We start from the raw sequence: 12,654 nt of genomic DNA, 5'->3' as shown, positions 1-12,654 counted from the left end.
AATGTCAGGATGACCCCCCTGGTTCCTCCTCCACCTCTCCAGGGTCTGACCCCGCGGCCTGCGTTCACACGCTCCCCAGGACAGCTGGACCGGCCTAGCCCAGGCCTCGGCACAGCCCAACCCCTCTCTCTGTCCTCTCCCCGTCTGTTTGGTCACCTCTCTCTCTCTCTCTCTCTCTCTCTCTCTCCCTGCTCCACCGTCACAAATCGCTGTGTAAAAAGCCACCGCGCCCACCTCCCTCGCTCCCTACCCTCGCTTCTGTTCTCCCCCCCAATGGGCAACAATGGGCCGTTCCAGCACCCCTCCCTCAGCCACATCTGTGAGTGCCCCTCTGTCTGCTTATTCTTCTCTCTAACCGCTCCATTCTTGGCCCTCTTTCACTTGTAAATGTGGCCAGCGATACTTCTGATGGGTCTTTTATCCACGCGGCCGGGGTCAGGGAAAAGGTAGGGGAGAGGAGGAGAGGGGACTGGGTAGTGTGGGTACAGGAGGTGGGGGTGAGGGGGAAGTGGGGGGTGGGGGTTATTTGGGCCAGAGTGGAGAGGACAATTGTGACAAAGAGTTAAACCCTTTTTTGTGAGTGCAGTCATTTGGGACGTCGGGCAAACCAAACTCTTGCCTCTGCCTGCATTCCTTCAACCTTTCTCGCCTAGTAGGACAGGACGCTGTCGAAGAGCACCCTGCCCAACTATGGACTCTGTTCCTTCCTGTTCTCTGTAGCTTCATCACTGCCTGTGGAGCCCAAGAGACCGTTTGGTTCTGGAGCATCTCGGGCAACTATTCTCAGATGGCATGTGGTCAAAAGTCAGATTAGCCATTAGCTAATAATAATAATATAATAATAAAAATAACCATTAGTGTTTGTATAGTGTTTCCCTCTAACCGAATGCTGATTCCTCTTCTTCTGAAAGTTACTGTACTTACAGCAATAGGCCTATGGTATTGAGCGAAAGAGGGCTGGGAAAAGCCATACATCCTAGATGTATGTGTGTGAGTGTCTGTCCATGCCCATCTGAGGCCTCCGGAGCTCAAGAGAGATGGAGTAGGATGACGGTGGAATGGCCATCGGCCACCGCCGTGTCACGGCGTTCAGGGCGTGGTCAGTGTGCCGGGGAGTTATATGTTATTTTAGCTTCTGCTCTGACCTCAACAACGCCCCCCCCCCCCCCCCCCTCGTACGCGACAATGGGGTGGTCTCTGTGGCAATAGAGTCTCCAGGACAACAGGTGAACAAAGAGCGCGCCACGGGGGAATGTGGGGCAGGGGGAGAGGGTAGGGGCGGCAGGAGGGAGGAAGGGAGGGAGAGCAGGGGTAGGGAGGTTGACCTTGGCCTCTGTGTGGTCAGATGGGGTGCGAGGGCCACAGGCCCTGGCAGGGACGGGGGTGTGGGGGGGGGGGGTTAGAGGGATGACAAGGAGTGAGGAATAATAGAATGACGCCTCCCATTCTCTTCTAGCTCCGGGTGATTAATGACAACACACACGCACACAAATCCCCCCTCCACACAATCCCCCCTCCCCCTCCCTACCCCATCTGACCTCTGTGTGCCTGCTGCTCACACACCCAGCCCAGGCCTTTTGACATGGTCACTTTCCCATTTCCAACGCCCCTGATTGATGAATAGTTTCACTCCTAGTCTCAATATATGGTAATGCTGACCATGCCAAGGAGCATGGAACTTTTAAGCTGCTTCTGCAGTTCCAGTTTCAACTAGAGCCAACTATTGATGCACTAATATCAGATTTAAGTATACACATGCTCGCCATCTCCTCCCACAGTGTTTTAGTGGCCTTTAAAAAAAAATCAGCGTTAAGCTTGTTATAAGATGTCATTAAAGCTCACTGAAACCTATTATGAACATGAGCGTGCTTCTGATAACGTGAACGTGAAATGGGATTACTCCATGTCCCACCATAGAAAGTGTTGCTGAAAACGAATAAACAGGGAACATCGTGTTGGCGGTGGTTGTTGTTGTTGTTGTTATTGGTTGTTGTCGACATTATGATATCCCTGATATCCCAGCTGTGGAGGACGTGTGATTGTCTCTGCGAGTCCATGTTGAGCTGGAACAATGGTGCTGTGTGTTGAGAGGGACGAGAGCAGATGAACAAGAGGAGCCGGTTTCTCTGTGGTACCAGAGGGAGACGGAGGGAGCGTGAGCGTCCAGTCAGAGATAGGTCCAGACATCTCGGACATCTCTCACTCATGTCTGGTGACGGAATATAGGCGAAGATGCAAGTGCTATCCAGTAACCTGCACTGGGTACACACGTATACACGCACACACACACACACGACACACCAACAGCACACACACACACACACGCATATTCAAATACGCACCACATGTATGATAGAAAAAGTTAATTGTTGTTTGTCTCCCCTTTCAATAGAGCAAACACTAGAACGAACAATACCACAGACTGTATAGCAAAATGGATGGATCCAGCTTAGGTAGCTGATGATTTCCGGGGGGTACGAGAGGGGTGGTGTGTGTGTGTGTGTGTGTGTGTGTGTGTGTGTGTGTGTGTGCGTGCGTGTGTGTGTGTGTGTGCGTGTGTGTGTGTGCGTGTGTGTGTGTGTGTGTGTGTGCGTGTGTGTGTGTGTGTGTGTGTGTGTGCGTGTGTGTGCGTGTGTTGGAGGGGGGCGGGATCATATGAATATCTGCAGTCCCTGTCTCCCCCAGCAGTACCATCACCAGATGCTAGACTAGCTCCTGCTGCATGATATAGGTACTATATACCAGTTTGCAGGTTAGACAATGTACAGTAGGGTGATGCACACATACGCAAGGATTGTGCAGAGATGCGGTCTTCTCATCATATCACTGGGCGATCTCTCCCTATAGTTCTGTTGTCACATTACTATGTGAACGGGCTGGCAATAGATCTAAGACAGCCTTCTAGGTTTCCCAGACATCCCTGGGAGTTAGCCCACATGACCAGGCAGAGGATAGGGCTAGCTGGTGTGACGTCAGCCCCCTGATGCTCCCACGCCCCTACGCCATCCATCCCCTGCTCTGACACGCTAGGGTGGTGTCACCCATAGCAATGACACAGAACCCCCGGTCACGTGACTATGGCTTCCAGAGGGACATGAAGGAGGAAGTGAGTGACCCGGATCATAACACACATCATGCGCACACACACACACACACACACAAACACACACAGGACTGATGGGAGAACAGCTGTGGACCGAACCTGATGATCTGGCAATGGAGGTCACGGTTTAAAGAGAAAGGGAGGCGGTAGAAGAAACAGTCTGTATGTGTGTGTGTACCTATCGCCATTTGTAATTGTGGCGTCATTCACAATCATATTTCCTCTCTGTTCAGATTGCACACCCATCTTACGAAGGATGGAAGAAGTCTTTTGTATTAGACATTAATGAGAGATAGAGTATTTCAATACAAGCCATTTATCTGGTTCATTACATTACATGGTTCAAGTGTGTCTCATTACACAACATCTGGCTTAGGGAGGTGTGCCATTACACATTGCAACACCAAAAGGATATCGGGTAGCATGCATGTAGTGTTTTGGAATGAATCCTTTCATACTTTATATCTAGGCGGTCTTGTCGTAAGTTGACTGTAACAAGGTTAAATACCTCCAATGATCACCATTACATGTTCCTAATTGCCTCTTTAGTATAGCCTTTCTCATCAATATTAATATCAATACTTATCAATTTCCCAATAACAGATACTGACCTGCATGTAAAACATGTGCTGTGTAACTTACTATCTCTCAAAATTGTCACAAGTTTGCATCTCCCAAGCTAACAATTTAAACATGTCTAGGGTATAGGCCCAAATCAGCTTTTCCATTGATAACAAGACTCACGTAAATCCTCATTTTGATTTTTTAAGTCAAATATAGTATTTGAATACATTTGCATTATGTTTTTTTCTGCTGTATAGTCTAATCCTTTCGTTTTTGCTGAAAGGTCCTCATTTTAGTATGTGGCTGGGAGGTTTGGTTGACTATAGATCTATAGAATAGGACCACACACGTCTCACTGCTCATAATCCACTATTATATCATGTCGTTTGTGAATTGAAAAGATGAATAATATGGTGGACCACATCTTACCAGAGACATAGTTCTCAGAGTTCCTGTTAGCATGCTGAGAGGGATTAGGGAGGCCTTTGGTAAATGGATGTGAGAGAACCACATACACCAGAACTGTGATGGAACTGCGTGTGGTGTGAAAATCAAACACATCCTCGTCCCAAGCCAGGACACTAAGTCTATATTTGTTCATCCCACACTGTTCAACCTGCAAGTTACATACGGTTTCAATACATGACACTATCCAAGCATCATCTTTTCTGTATAGTTTGCAATATCATTTTCTTTGATAAGATTATTTTCAGGTAGCCCACGTATCCCACTATGGGGTGGTTTATAAAGCATTGTCCAGTCCACAGTATACACTTTTATCCCTATGTGACAAGTATGAGTTGACACATAAAACACAGGGAGTATAGGACTGGGCCTGCTAGTAAAGCATGTGCTATGTAACTTACTACCTCTCAAAGATTGTCTGCGTCTCACAAGCTTTACAAACAGCTTAAACATGTCTAGGGGAGGCCGACACTTGTCATGATGAAGACTACTGTAAGTTATGGCCTTCACCACAAAAACATGTCCCTGCTAATAATCAAGTCAAACCACAGACTGTGTTGAAAAAGAAGGATAAATAACTTTGGGGAAATGAAAATTCCCTGACATCAACAGCATTTTTTTTCGATTCTAAACAATTGTGTAGGCCTACATTGATAAAATAAGCATTAACATACTTCTTTTTAAATAGAGTTCTTGTAGATGTATTTGTTCTGCAATAAAAAATGCATTATGTACTGTAACTCAACACTAGCCTATATCATGCAATCATACCACATATTTACATCAGATTCAACAAAAGCTCAAACGAAATTGTAACTATCGTAATTCTTTATTTACTTATTGAAATAAAAGTTAAAACAAATTCCCTCTTTATTGTGATATAATGGCGATTGTTTTCAAAGGATAAAAAGGTTGGAAAGGTCACGGTTTGTTAAACAAAATTAAAATGATACATTCCTTAAGAATTATGCAAATTGTAATCCTAAAACACCACAAAGGGCTCCAACAAAAGCACACCAGTGGTGCGACAATAAACCCATCCTTGCGAGGAGCTATCAAAAGTTGGAGGAAAACAAGAATGATGGCTAATGATGGTAAGAATTGGGCCAATATGCAAAACGATAGTGGTTTCTAAGTTCACAATTAAGTTTTAGGCTAATCATTTACATTAACTCCTAAGCTAACAGGTCTACATAACATTTCCAAAAGTTATTCAAGACAAAATAAATCACTTAAGATTAATAATTAAGAAATTACGTTTAAAAAAAAAACATATAACATTCAAGGCCTGTGATTATAACATGATGATCTATTTTTTCATTGATGGAACTAAGAATGAATGGGAAATGAATAATCAACCATTTAATCTATTTATTGAATATCACGGTAATTATCAGAAATACAGATGCCAAAGAACCTCCAGCAACAGATGTCCAGGCACAATTCTCGGGTTGTGTTTGAAATTTCACAAGAATTGCGTTTGGACAATCAGCTGCGAGGGCTCATATTTTCTGCAACAATTTCTTAGCCTGCCTTAAACTTGGACTACTGCTGTGATCTATAGCGTCTTCGACAAGCATTTGGAAATTGTGGCTATCTGGAGAAAAAAAAGTCAAACTCATCACTGCCAATAAACAAGCAGCAGTCTATTTATTGAAGGAATAGCCTAATCCTGCTAATCTTCGTGGAAATAGCCAAGAATAAGCCTATGGTCTGCAGAATAAGGATATTGTCGTACAGAAAAAAAACATTTGTGTAATAAATGTGGAGAAATGATTATTATTAGCCTATATGTTGCCTATAACAGACAAAACACCATAGACTCTTATCTCATAGCCGCCTAAATATTTCGATTTTTTATTTAGGTTTCATGGTATTCCTCAAATTGGTTATCTTATTTCAAGCATCATAAAGTCAAAATATTGAATTCTAGATACTCAGACAAAATAGACGCAAATTAGCTTACCAAAAGTAGCAAGGCCCTATATAGCCTACTCTCTCCATTCAAACATTTTCAACTTTTCATAATTCAAACGAGCAATCAAACCATATGTGGCAGTGTACTTGATTGAACAATGTTGACTGTTTTCTCCAGCATCTACAGGAATCGAAAGAAAACGCACACTTTCAAACGAGGCTCTTCAAACTCCATTCTGCCTCCGTTTCGCCATATCTGCACCTGTAAGACGCATCTTCTTGAACACTGAGTTTCAACCTCATTATAGAAACCGAGAGAGGCACTTAAACTCGACTTCAAATTCTTCAAATGATACAAACCGTTACCCAATGGTAGTTACAGTCTTACATTTCAGACGATAAGGCTACAAAGAAGCACATCTTGCACGCTGATGACGCCAGGAAAGCCCAGAGGGAAATGGTTAAAGCGCGGATGCACCTGCTCCTCCATGGTCCCCATAATCTTGTACTCCAGTTTATAGAAAAATGATAGGACGCGTAAAAAAGGAATACACGAGTCAGTTAACTCGTAGTCATAGCTCTCCGGCCGGGTATTACTTGATAGGACGACTGCATGGGAATGACACTGGCTTGCTATTCTCCTATCCAAAGGCTTTTCTTTGGCTCCGCTAACAATAACGGTGTTACCGAGATGGACGGCGAGAGGGAGTGGGGATGGTCTTCTCTTGGTACTGAATTTGAATAACACCACGGGGTGATAAATGTCCATTGTGCTGAAGAAGTAATGAATCTGCACTGTCTCTGATAGCACACAAGCCAGCAGCTGCGAATGAAGGACCAGCAACCTCTTAAAGATACAACAGTCCTATTTTCTCTCCCGGGCAATTACAATCAAAACATTGTTAACCTTGCATTGTCAATAGGCTACTAAATGACGTTTACTCTTTCTGTTGTTTTGAACAACAAAACAGGGCTATTCATGAAACATAGGACACACAAATAGACTATAACAAATATCAACTCTTAGGTCATACAAAAAATATTCTTGAATGGCTTGGAGAAAAGCCTGGAATAATCCCGTTCGTTGTTGATAAATCAATAGAGGCCTCATTAATTGATTGGGATATCAGTTAAATAAGATGACCAACTGAGGTTGGTGCTGCCTCGCTCGAGTAGCCTGGCCTACATTATGAAATAACTGAATGAACTGAAATCACTATAGTCTATTCCTGTAGCCTAATGAAATAGAGTATTGATTGTAGAAAACCCTGTGACTGTTCCTTCTTGGTCCTCATAGGTGATTTTGGCACGTGGACCACACAAAACGCGCCAAGGGAGGTGAGCGATTCATTCTGCTGAGCTGAAGAAAAACTTGCACCTTCATGTCCTCCCAGACCCCAAAACTTTTCCTCATCTTACTTTTCCCCTGTCGATATGCTATAGCTGGTATATTTCCAGGAATCATTGAATTAAATTAAACCAAATAAGACAATTCCTACAGGCGAGGCTAATCTGGGAGCGTGCATTCCTCGTTCCCTAAACACGTATTTATTCAAGATAAACGGACCCAAATCTTACAAAAGGGCTAGGCTAATTATTGGCTCCGCAGAACTTCTCATACAGTGACCGCCTTCGGACTGGGCCTCTCCTTCCCAGACATCTCAGTTGGATTCATCCATCGCACTCCTTCGTTGAGAGTGAGTTAACATTTCCTTTGCTGGGAACATCTTCTCACTTTCGATGCTCATTTGCCTCTTAAAGGACCTGCCCGCTGCTGCCTTTTCACGGCCATGTCAGAATAATTTAGTGCGGGAGGCCCGAGATCACTGAAGATTATGGCTATGAAAGAGAAAGGACGCGTTATTAATGCTTACTCATCGGAAAAAAGTGAGCGAAAAAGAACTTCACTCTGAGGTCGCTTTAATTCCATGGAAGATGGATAACTATAGCCCAACAAGTAGGCCTAGTCATGCAAGTAACAGAAATTGAATAATTTAGCCGCAAACTCTGAAGTTTGGTTCAATTTAGTAGCCTAGTTATTTTTGCTATCTTTGGCCTACTCGACATATAGGCCTATAGGCTATCCCAATGGAGTCCTACATTTTCATCCAAAAGCAAATGTAGCCTAGGGCTAGAAACACATTAAATAGTTTTCCACATTAACAATATAGGATATCCCATGTAGATATTGATTGAAATCCGTTTATTGACAAGATTTTAAATATATATCCTTGGTGTAACACATATAGGCTATTAACATTTTTATGTTAAAGGGATGTACACTTCAATAGCCTACCTGTAGTTCTTTCAAACCTCTGATAAGAACCTCAGCATTGGGTTGGTATGTTTAATCTAAGCCTCTTCATAAGTTTGTGGAAACCTAGGGATTGTCTGTAGCTCCCAGTTCTCCGGTCATCCACTGCCCTCTGGCCTTAAAACCACATGCCAATACTGCACAGTTGCTAAGTAACAAGGATGAAGCAGTATGGGTGAGGGTGTTTGTGACAGAGACCTATGGTATCTCTAAACCACTGGGGTCAGTTAGACTAGGGAGCATGGCCTAGAGACCTGGTTGTGGAGTAGAGACTGCAGAAAGCCTTCTCGTTAAATTGAGTTCAGCATGGGCAGATCAATTTTCAGTTCTGAAGTTCAGGTTCCAGAATTTACCATGCTTATCCTGCCTGTTATTGTCTTTGGGGAATCTTTAAGTTAGAGTATTCCCTTCAAACTCTTTCAAGCTTCCAACTCAATCTCAAAAAATGTCAGAGTCAATAATTAGTTTCAAAGATGCTGTGTGTGTGTGTACTAGTCTCCCCCCTCCCACACACCACACTCCCTGTCTTATTGTGTAGTCCTGGTTTTAGCACATCTGTGAGCTTAGGGGAAGACCCCCCACTGGGCCTGGGCTAGTGAAGCTCAGCCTAGCTGCTGAGGGGGGGAAACCATTCCTGAATAAATGAGCTTCTCCGCTATTACCCGAGTGTCCAGGCCTGCCACTGACCTTTGACCTCTCCAGAGAAAAGTTATTGAAGCTTGGGGTGAGCTCTCCCAGGCTGACCACTCTGATGGGCTGGGAAAGTCCCCTGATGGGGGAGAAGGTTGGCTCAAGGGGGTCAGACCAGAGAAAGTGAAAGGGTCCTAGGGGGTGGGGGGTCTGTCATGAGTGGAGAAATTGCCTTTGAGCCTCCCCACCACCCCGACCCATTTCCCACATCCACAAGTGTGTCCCTGACACTATTGTGACTCTGAGCTACAGCCAAACAGAAGGCTTCAAACAGCCCCCATCTTACAATGTTTGGCTCCTTTTGTTTCTCTACAACCCTTTTCTTTTGCCCTCCATCGCAATCTATTCGGCCCATTGTATTGATTTTTCCTTCTTTTTTTTCCGCCCTGCGTCTTTCCTTAGTTTTATATGCTCTTTTCTCAGGTTTTGTTGCCTCTGGTCACTCGTTTGTGAATGCTAGACTTCTTGACTGGATGCAACTCATTAAAGACACAAGATGGAGAATGGTGTTTAGTGTGGCAATCAAAGGATGTGATCAACACGTTGAGCCAGCAAACACATTACTGGGAATAAGTCAAAACATTCTGAGGCTCAGGGTGGCTTTAAAGTTCAATTTATCTGTGCAATTATTTAATAAGGTAAAGATTATATTTAAGATGATCATCTTTCTTTACAGAAGGTCAGTCTCTAGACCTTTATTGCATTTGTCCAGCTTTTCTAAGATTATCATACACAAGGTAGATACTGTTTTAAAAATACTTTCCTAGTGGTCTGAGCCAGCAGTGTCTTATCCATATACTGCACCTCAACCTTTGAACACTTTCCTTGAACACTCAGTTCATTCACTTCACACATACATTCACGGATCCAGAGCATATAGTCCCAATAAATAAACTCTTCAGCACGCATTCAGATTTCTGCTAGAGGCTTTGTTTTGTTTCAGTCCAACAGTAGAGTTCCACAGTTCTACTGGCTCTGCAGCCTCAGGTCTGTTCAGTAGCTGAGTCCTGAGGTGGTGAGGCAGAGCGCTGCCGCTCTTTGCTGGGCCGTAATGGCAGTCTGCCCCCTGGTGGTGACGGAGGGGACTGCACCTCCTGGTCTGTAAGCTGGGAGAGGAGGAGGTCCACACTTTGGTCCAGAACCACACTCAGAACCTTCTTCTCCTCCTGGGAGAACCGTCCCAGGACATGGCGGTCCACTGGTGTTTTGCCTGATGGTCTGCCAATGCCCACCCGTAGTCTGGGCATCACCTGCGAGAGGGGGGGGGGGGCACAGCAGCAGCACAAGTACAATGATGAATCCCCATAGAGAAGAGTTGTTACTTAATGTCTTTTCTTTAAGCATTTCGATGATCAGTGTTATAACAATTAAAATTACACAAACAGTACACAGAGAATGTCGACATGGAGAGAAATTCAAATAAGCTTACTTACATCTGTCTGCAGACAGTCAACGCAAGACCGCACACCGTTGTGACCCCTGCCAATGCATTATGTTAAATATGAATAAATATTATAGTAATTCTAACAACTGGAAACACACCAAAATTAAAAAGTTAGCAACAATACAGATTAATTCTCCGCTAGAATAATGAATGACAGAACGTTGTCCTAATGCGATTCAAAAAGAATGTAATTTGCTTATCAGCAACTACAGTATATACTATAGCACTGGTCAGCTCTCAGGGGCTCACCTGGCACTCCCTCCAAGTTTCATGGCCAGCTTCCCCAGCGGCTTGTCCAGCTCATCATGGACCAGAAGGATGTGCTCAGGCTTGATGCTATACTTCCCTGCTGAGGGGTGTGAGTGAGAAAATATGTTCAAAGGTAAAGGAGGAGAATAGAATAGAAAATAGAAAAGCCCATTCTTCTAACAGGCACAAACTAGCCTAATTCAATTCCTGAATTAGACCTACTTCCAATCACAACCAGTGGGGATCAGATGAGGTCCTCACCTGCTTTGGCCACAGACACACCATTGATGTTCATCAGAAGTCGTGGGCGGAGAAGCACAATTTGTGTGTCCTGGACATCTGATACGATGACCTCACCAGACACATGCTTGTCAGCTCGCCACTGACCAGCTACCCCGAGGCGCGCTGCGAGGGCCCCCAGCACCGCCATGCCCACACTGTGCCGAGAGCCATCCATGCCAGGGTTGCCCAGTCCCACAACCTGCAAGAACAGATTCAAGTACTCATTTGGTATTTAGCATAATAAGCCCTGTTATAAGGCTATTTACAATCATAACGCTCCATATACATTTGTTGACAAATTGTGCACTCCTGAGATATCAGTGCTCATTGCTTATGTCACAGTTACTGTAAGTATGCAATATATATACCCATAGAGATCCATTGTGTACTTAGAGTAGCTTAAATAATTTGTATGTAGATAGATAGATAGATAGATAGATAGATAGATAGTCATTGATTAACAGTTTGCCAAACATTATCATTGACAATTAATTTAAGATTATCAGTATTCTCAGTCATATTTTTCCACATTGTAAGGTTTCCTCGGTGTAGTCTACAGTAGCCTACATTTAAACGCTTTGAGAATAAGCTTTCTTAATTTGTATTCTCTAGTTTTTATATATTTTATTCTATTTTACATTATCTTTTAATTTGTAATTATTTTAAGTGTATTGTTTATTTTAAATCTGTTCTCGCTGTGTTTATACCATTTATGTTTTTACCCATTTCTTTTTATGTAAAGCACAATGTGCTACATTGATTGTATGAATAAAGCGAGATGTTTGTCTGTATTGCATCTGCACTGTCGTGTCTTTGCACTGTCCTGTCCTGCACGCTGTCCTGTGTCACCTGCAACAGCGTATGCCATTACCCTTGTCAAATTAGTATATGTATGTACCATGTATGTACATAGCCTATAAAACGGATCTTGAATCTTATCAATATTGTGAATTACCACAGCAGTGACGCACATGCCGCAATAAACAATAGTTAGGCTACATGGCATTGTCATTGTTTACATTGTCTTTCTAACGTCAGAACCAACGTTCTAAAACTAAACCAATTAAATAAGTTTGCCTACTTACCAATCTCCGACGAACATTTGTGTGCATTTCTACCTCGCTGCCCAGACTTGTAGTAAAAGGTCCACTCAGCAATACTCGGTTTATCAGTTTTGATAAAAGTCGCCTCATTGTGATAAAGTTCAGCAGCTTCTTGAAAAATTGTGAAACACAGTGGCAGATTGTGACGTTTCCCATAAGTGTGCTATCAAGGCAGTAAAGAATAAGTTTATTTCCATAACTTCATGACACCGATGACATTGTAGGCAACAGTAACTTTAGCTTGTTTCCATTCAGTTATAGAGTAGCCTAACCATTCACAGTGGCTGTGAATCTCTCAGATTCCATACTCTATAAACCACTGATTGACATTTCATTAGAAAACGATCCTAATCGGCACTGACCTCTCGAATATAAAGAACTTTAATTTGTGAAAACCGACAATGTGGCCATGTTTCTACAAAGTAGTCAAAGAGAATTTCTACTAGAGGGCTCCACCATCTGATCTTTTCAGTGGTACTGCCACCTAGCTTGGAGGTTTTGAATTTCATTCACAGTATCAATT

The 12,654-nt window shown here is 43.4% G+C and overlaps 1 protein-coding gene across 2 annotated transcripts; it reads right to left on the bottom strand.

Annotated features, from left to right (window-relative positions):
* Positions 1-9,752: 9,752 nt before the first annotated feature.
* Positions 9,753-12,500, bottom strand: ptrh1 (peptidyl-tRNA hydrolase 1 homolog). 2 transcript variants are annotated; one of them, XM_084457364.1, is made up of 5 exons: positions 12,114-12,500; positions 11,008-11,227; positions 10,747-10,846; positions 10,487-10,532; positions 9,753-10,303 (listed from the first exon to the last, which is right to left on the bottom strand). In XM_084457364.1, the coding sequence occupies exons 1-5, from the start codon at positions 12,285-12,287 to the stop codon at positions 10,037-10,039; spliced, it is 807 nt and encodes a 268-aa protein (XP_084313490.1). In that variant the 5' UTR covers positions 12,288-12,500; the 3' UTR covers positions 9,753-10,036. The 2 variants fall into 2 exon arrangements, with proteins under 2 accessions (XP_084313490.1, XP_084313491.1); XM_084457365.1 differs by having other exon boundaries at positions 10,747-10,843.
* Positions 12,501-12,654: the final 154 nt, after the last annotated feature.

This window comes from Borostomias antarcticus (assembly GCF_949987555.1).
Source record: "Borostomias antarcticus genome assembly, chromosome: 23".
Taxonomy (NCBI): domain Eukaryota; kingdom Metazoa; phylum Chordata; class Actinopteri; order Stomiiformes; family Stomiidae; genus Borostomias; species Borostomias antarcticus.
This window is presented reverse-complemented; position numbering and strand designations above follow the sequence as displayed.

Coding starts and splice junctions, on each gene's coding strand:
- ptrh1 (XM_084457364.1), bottom strand. CDS start 12,287: ATGGGAAACGTCACAATCTGCCACTGTGTTTCACAATTTTTCAAGAAG. Junction 10,847..11,007: donor TGTGTCTGTGGCCAAAGCAG/GTGAGGACCTCA, acceptor CACACCCCTCAG/CAGGGAAGTATAGCATCAAG. Junction 10,533..10,746: donor AAACTTGGAGGGAGTGCCAG/GTGAGCCCCTGA, acceptor ATGCATTGGCAG/GGGTCACAACGGTGTGCGGT.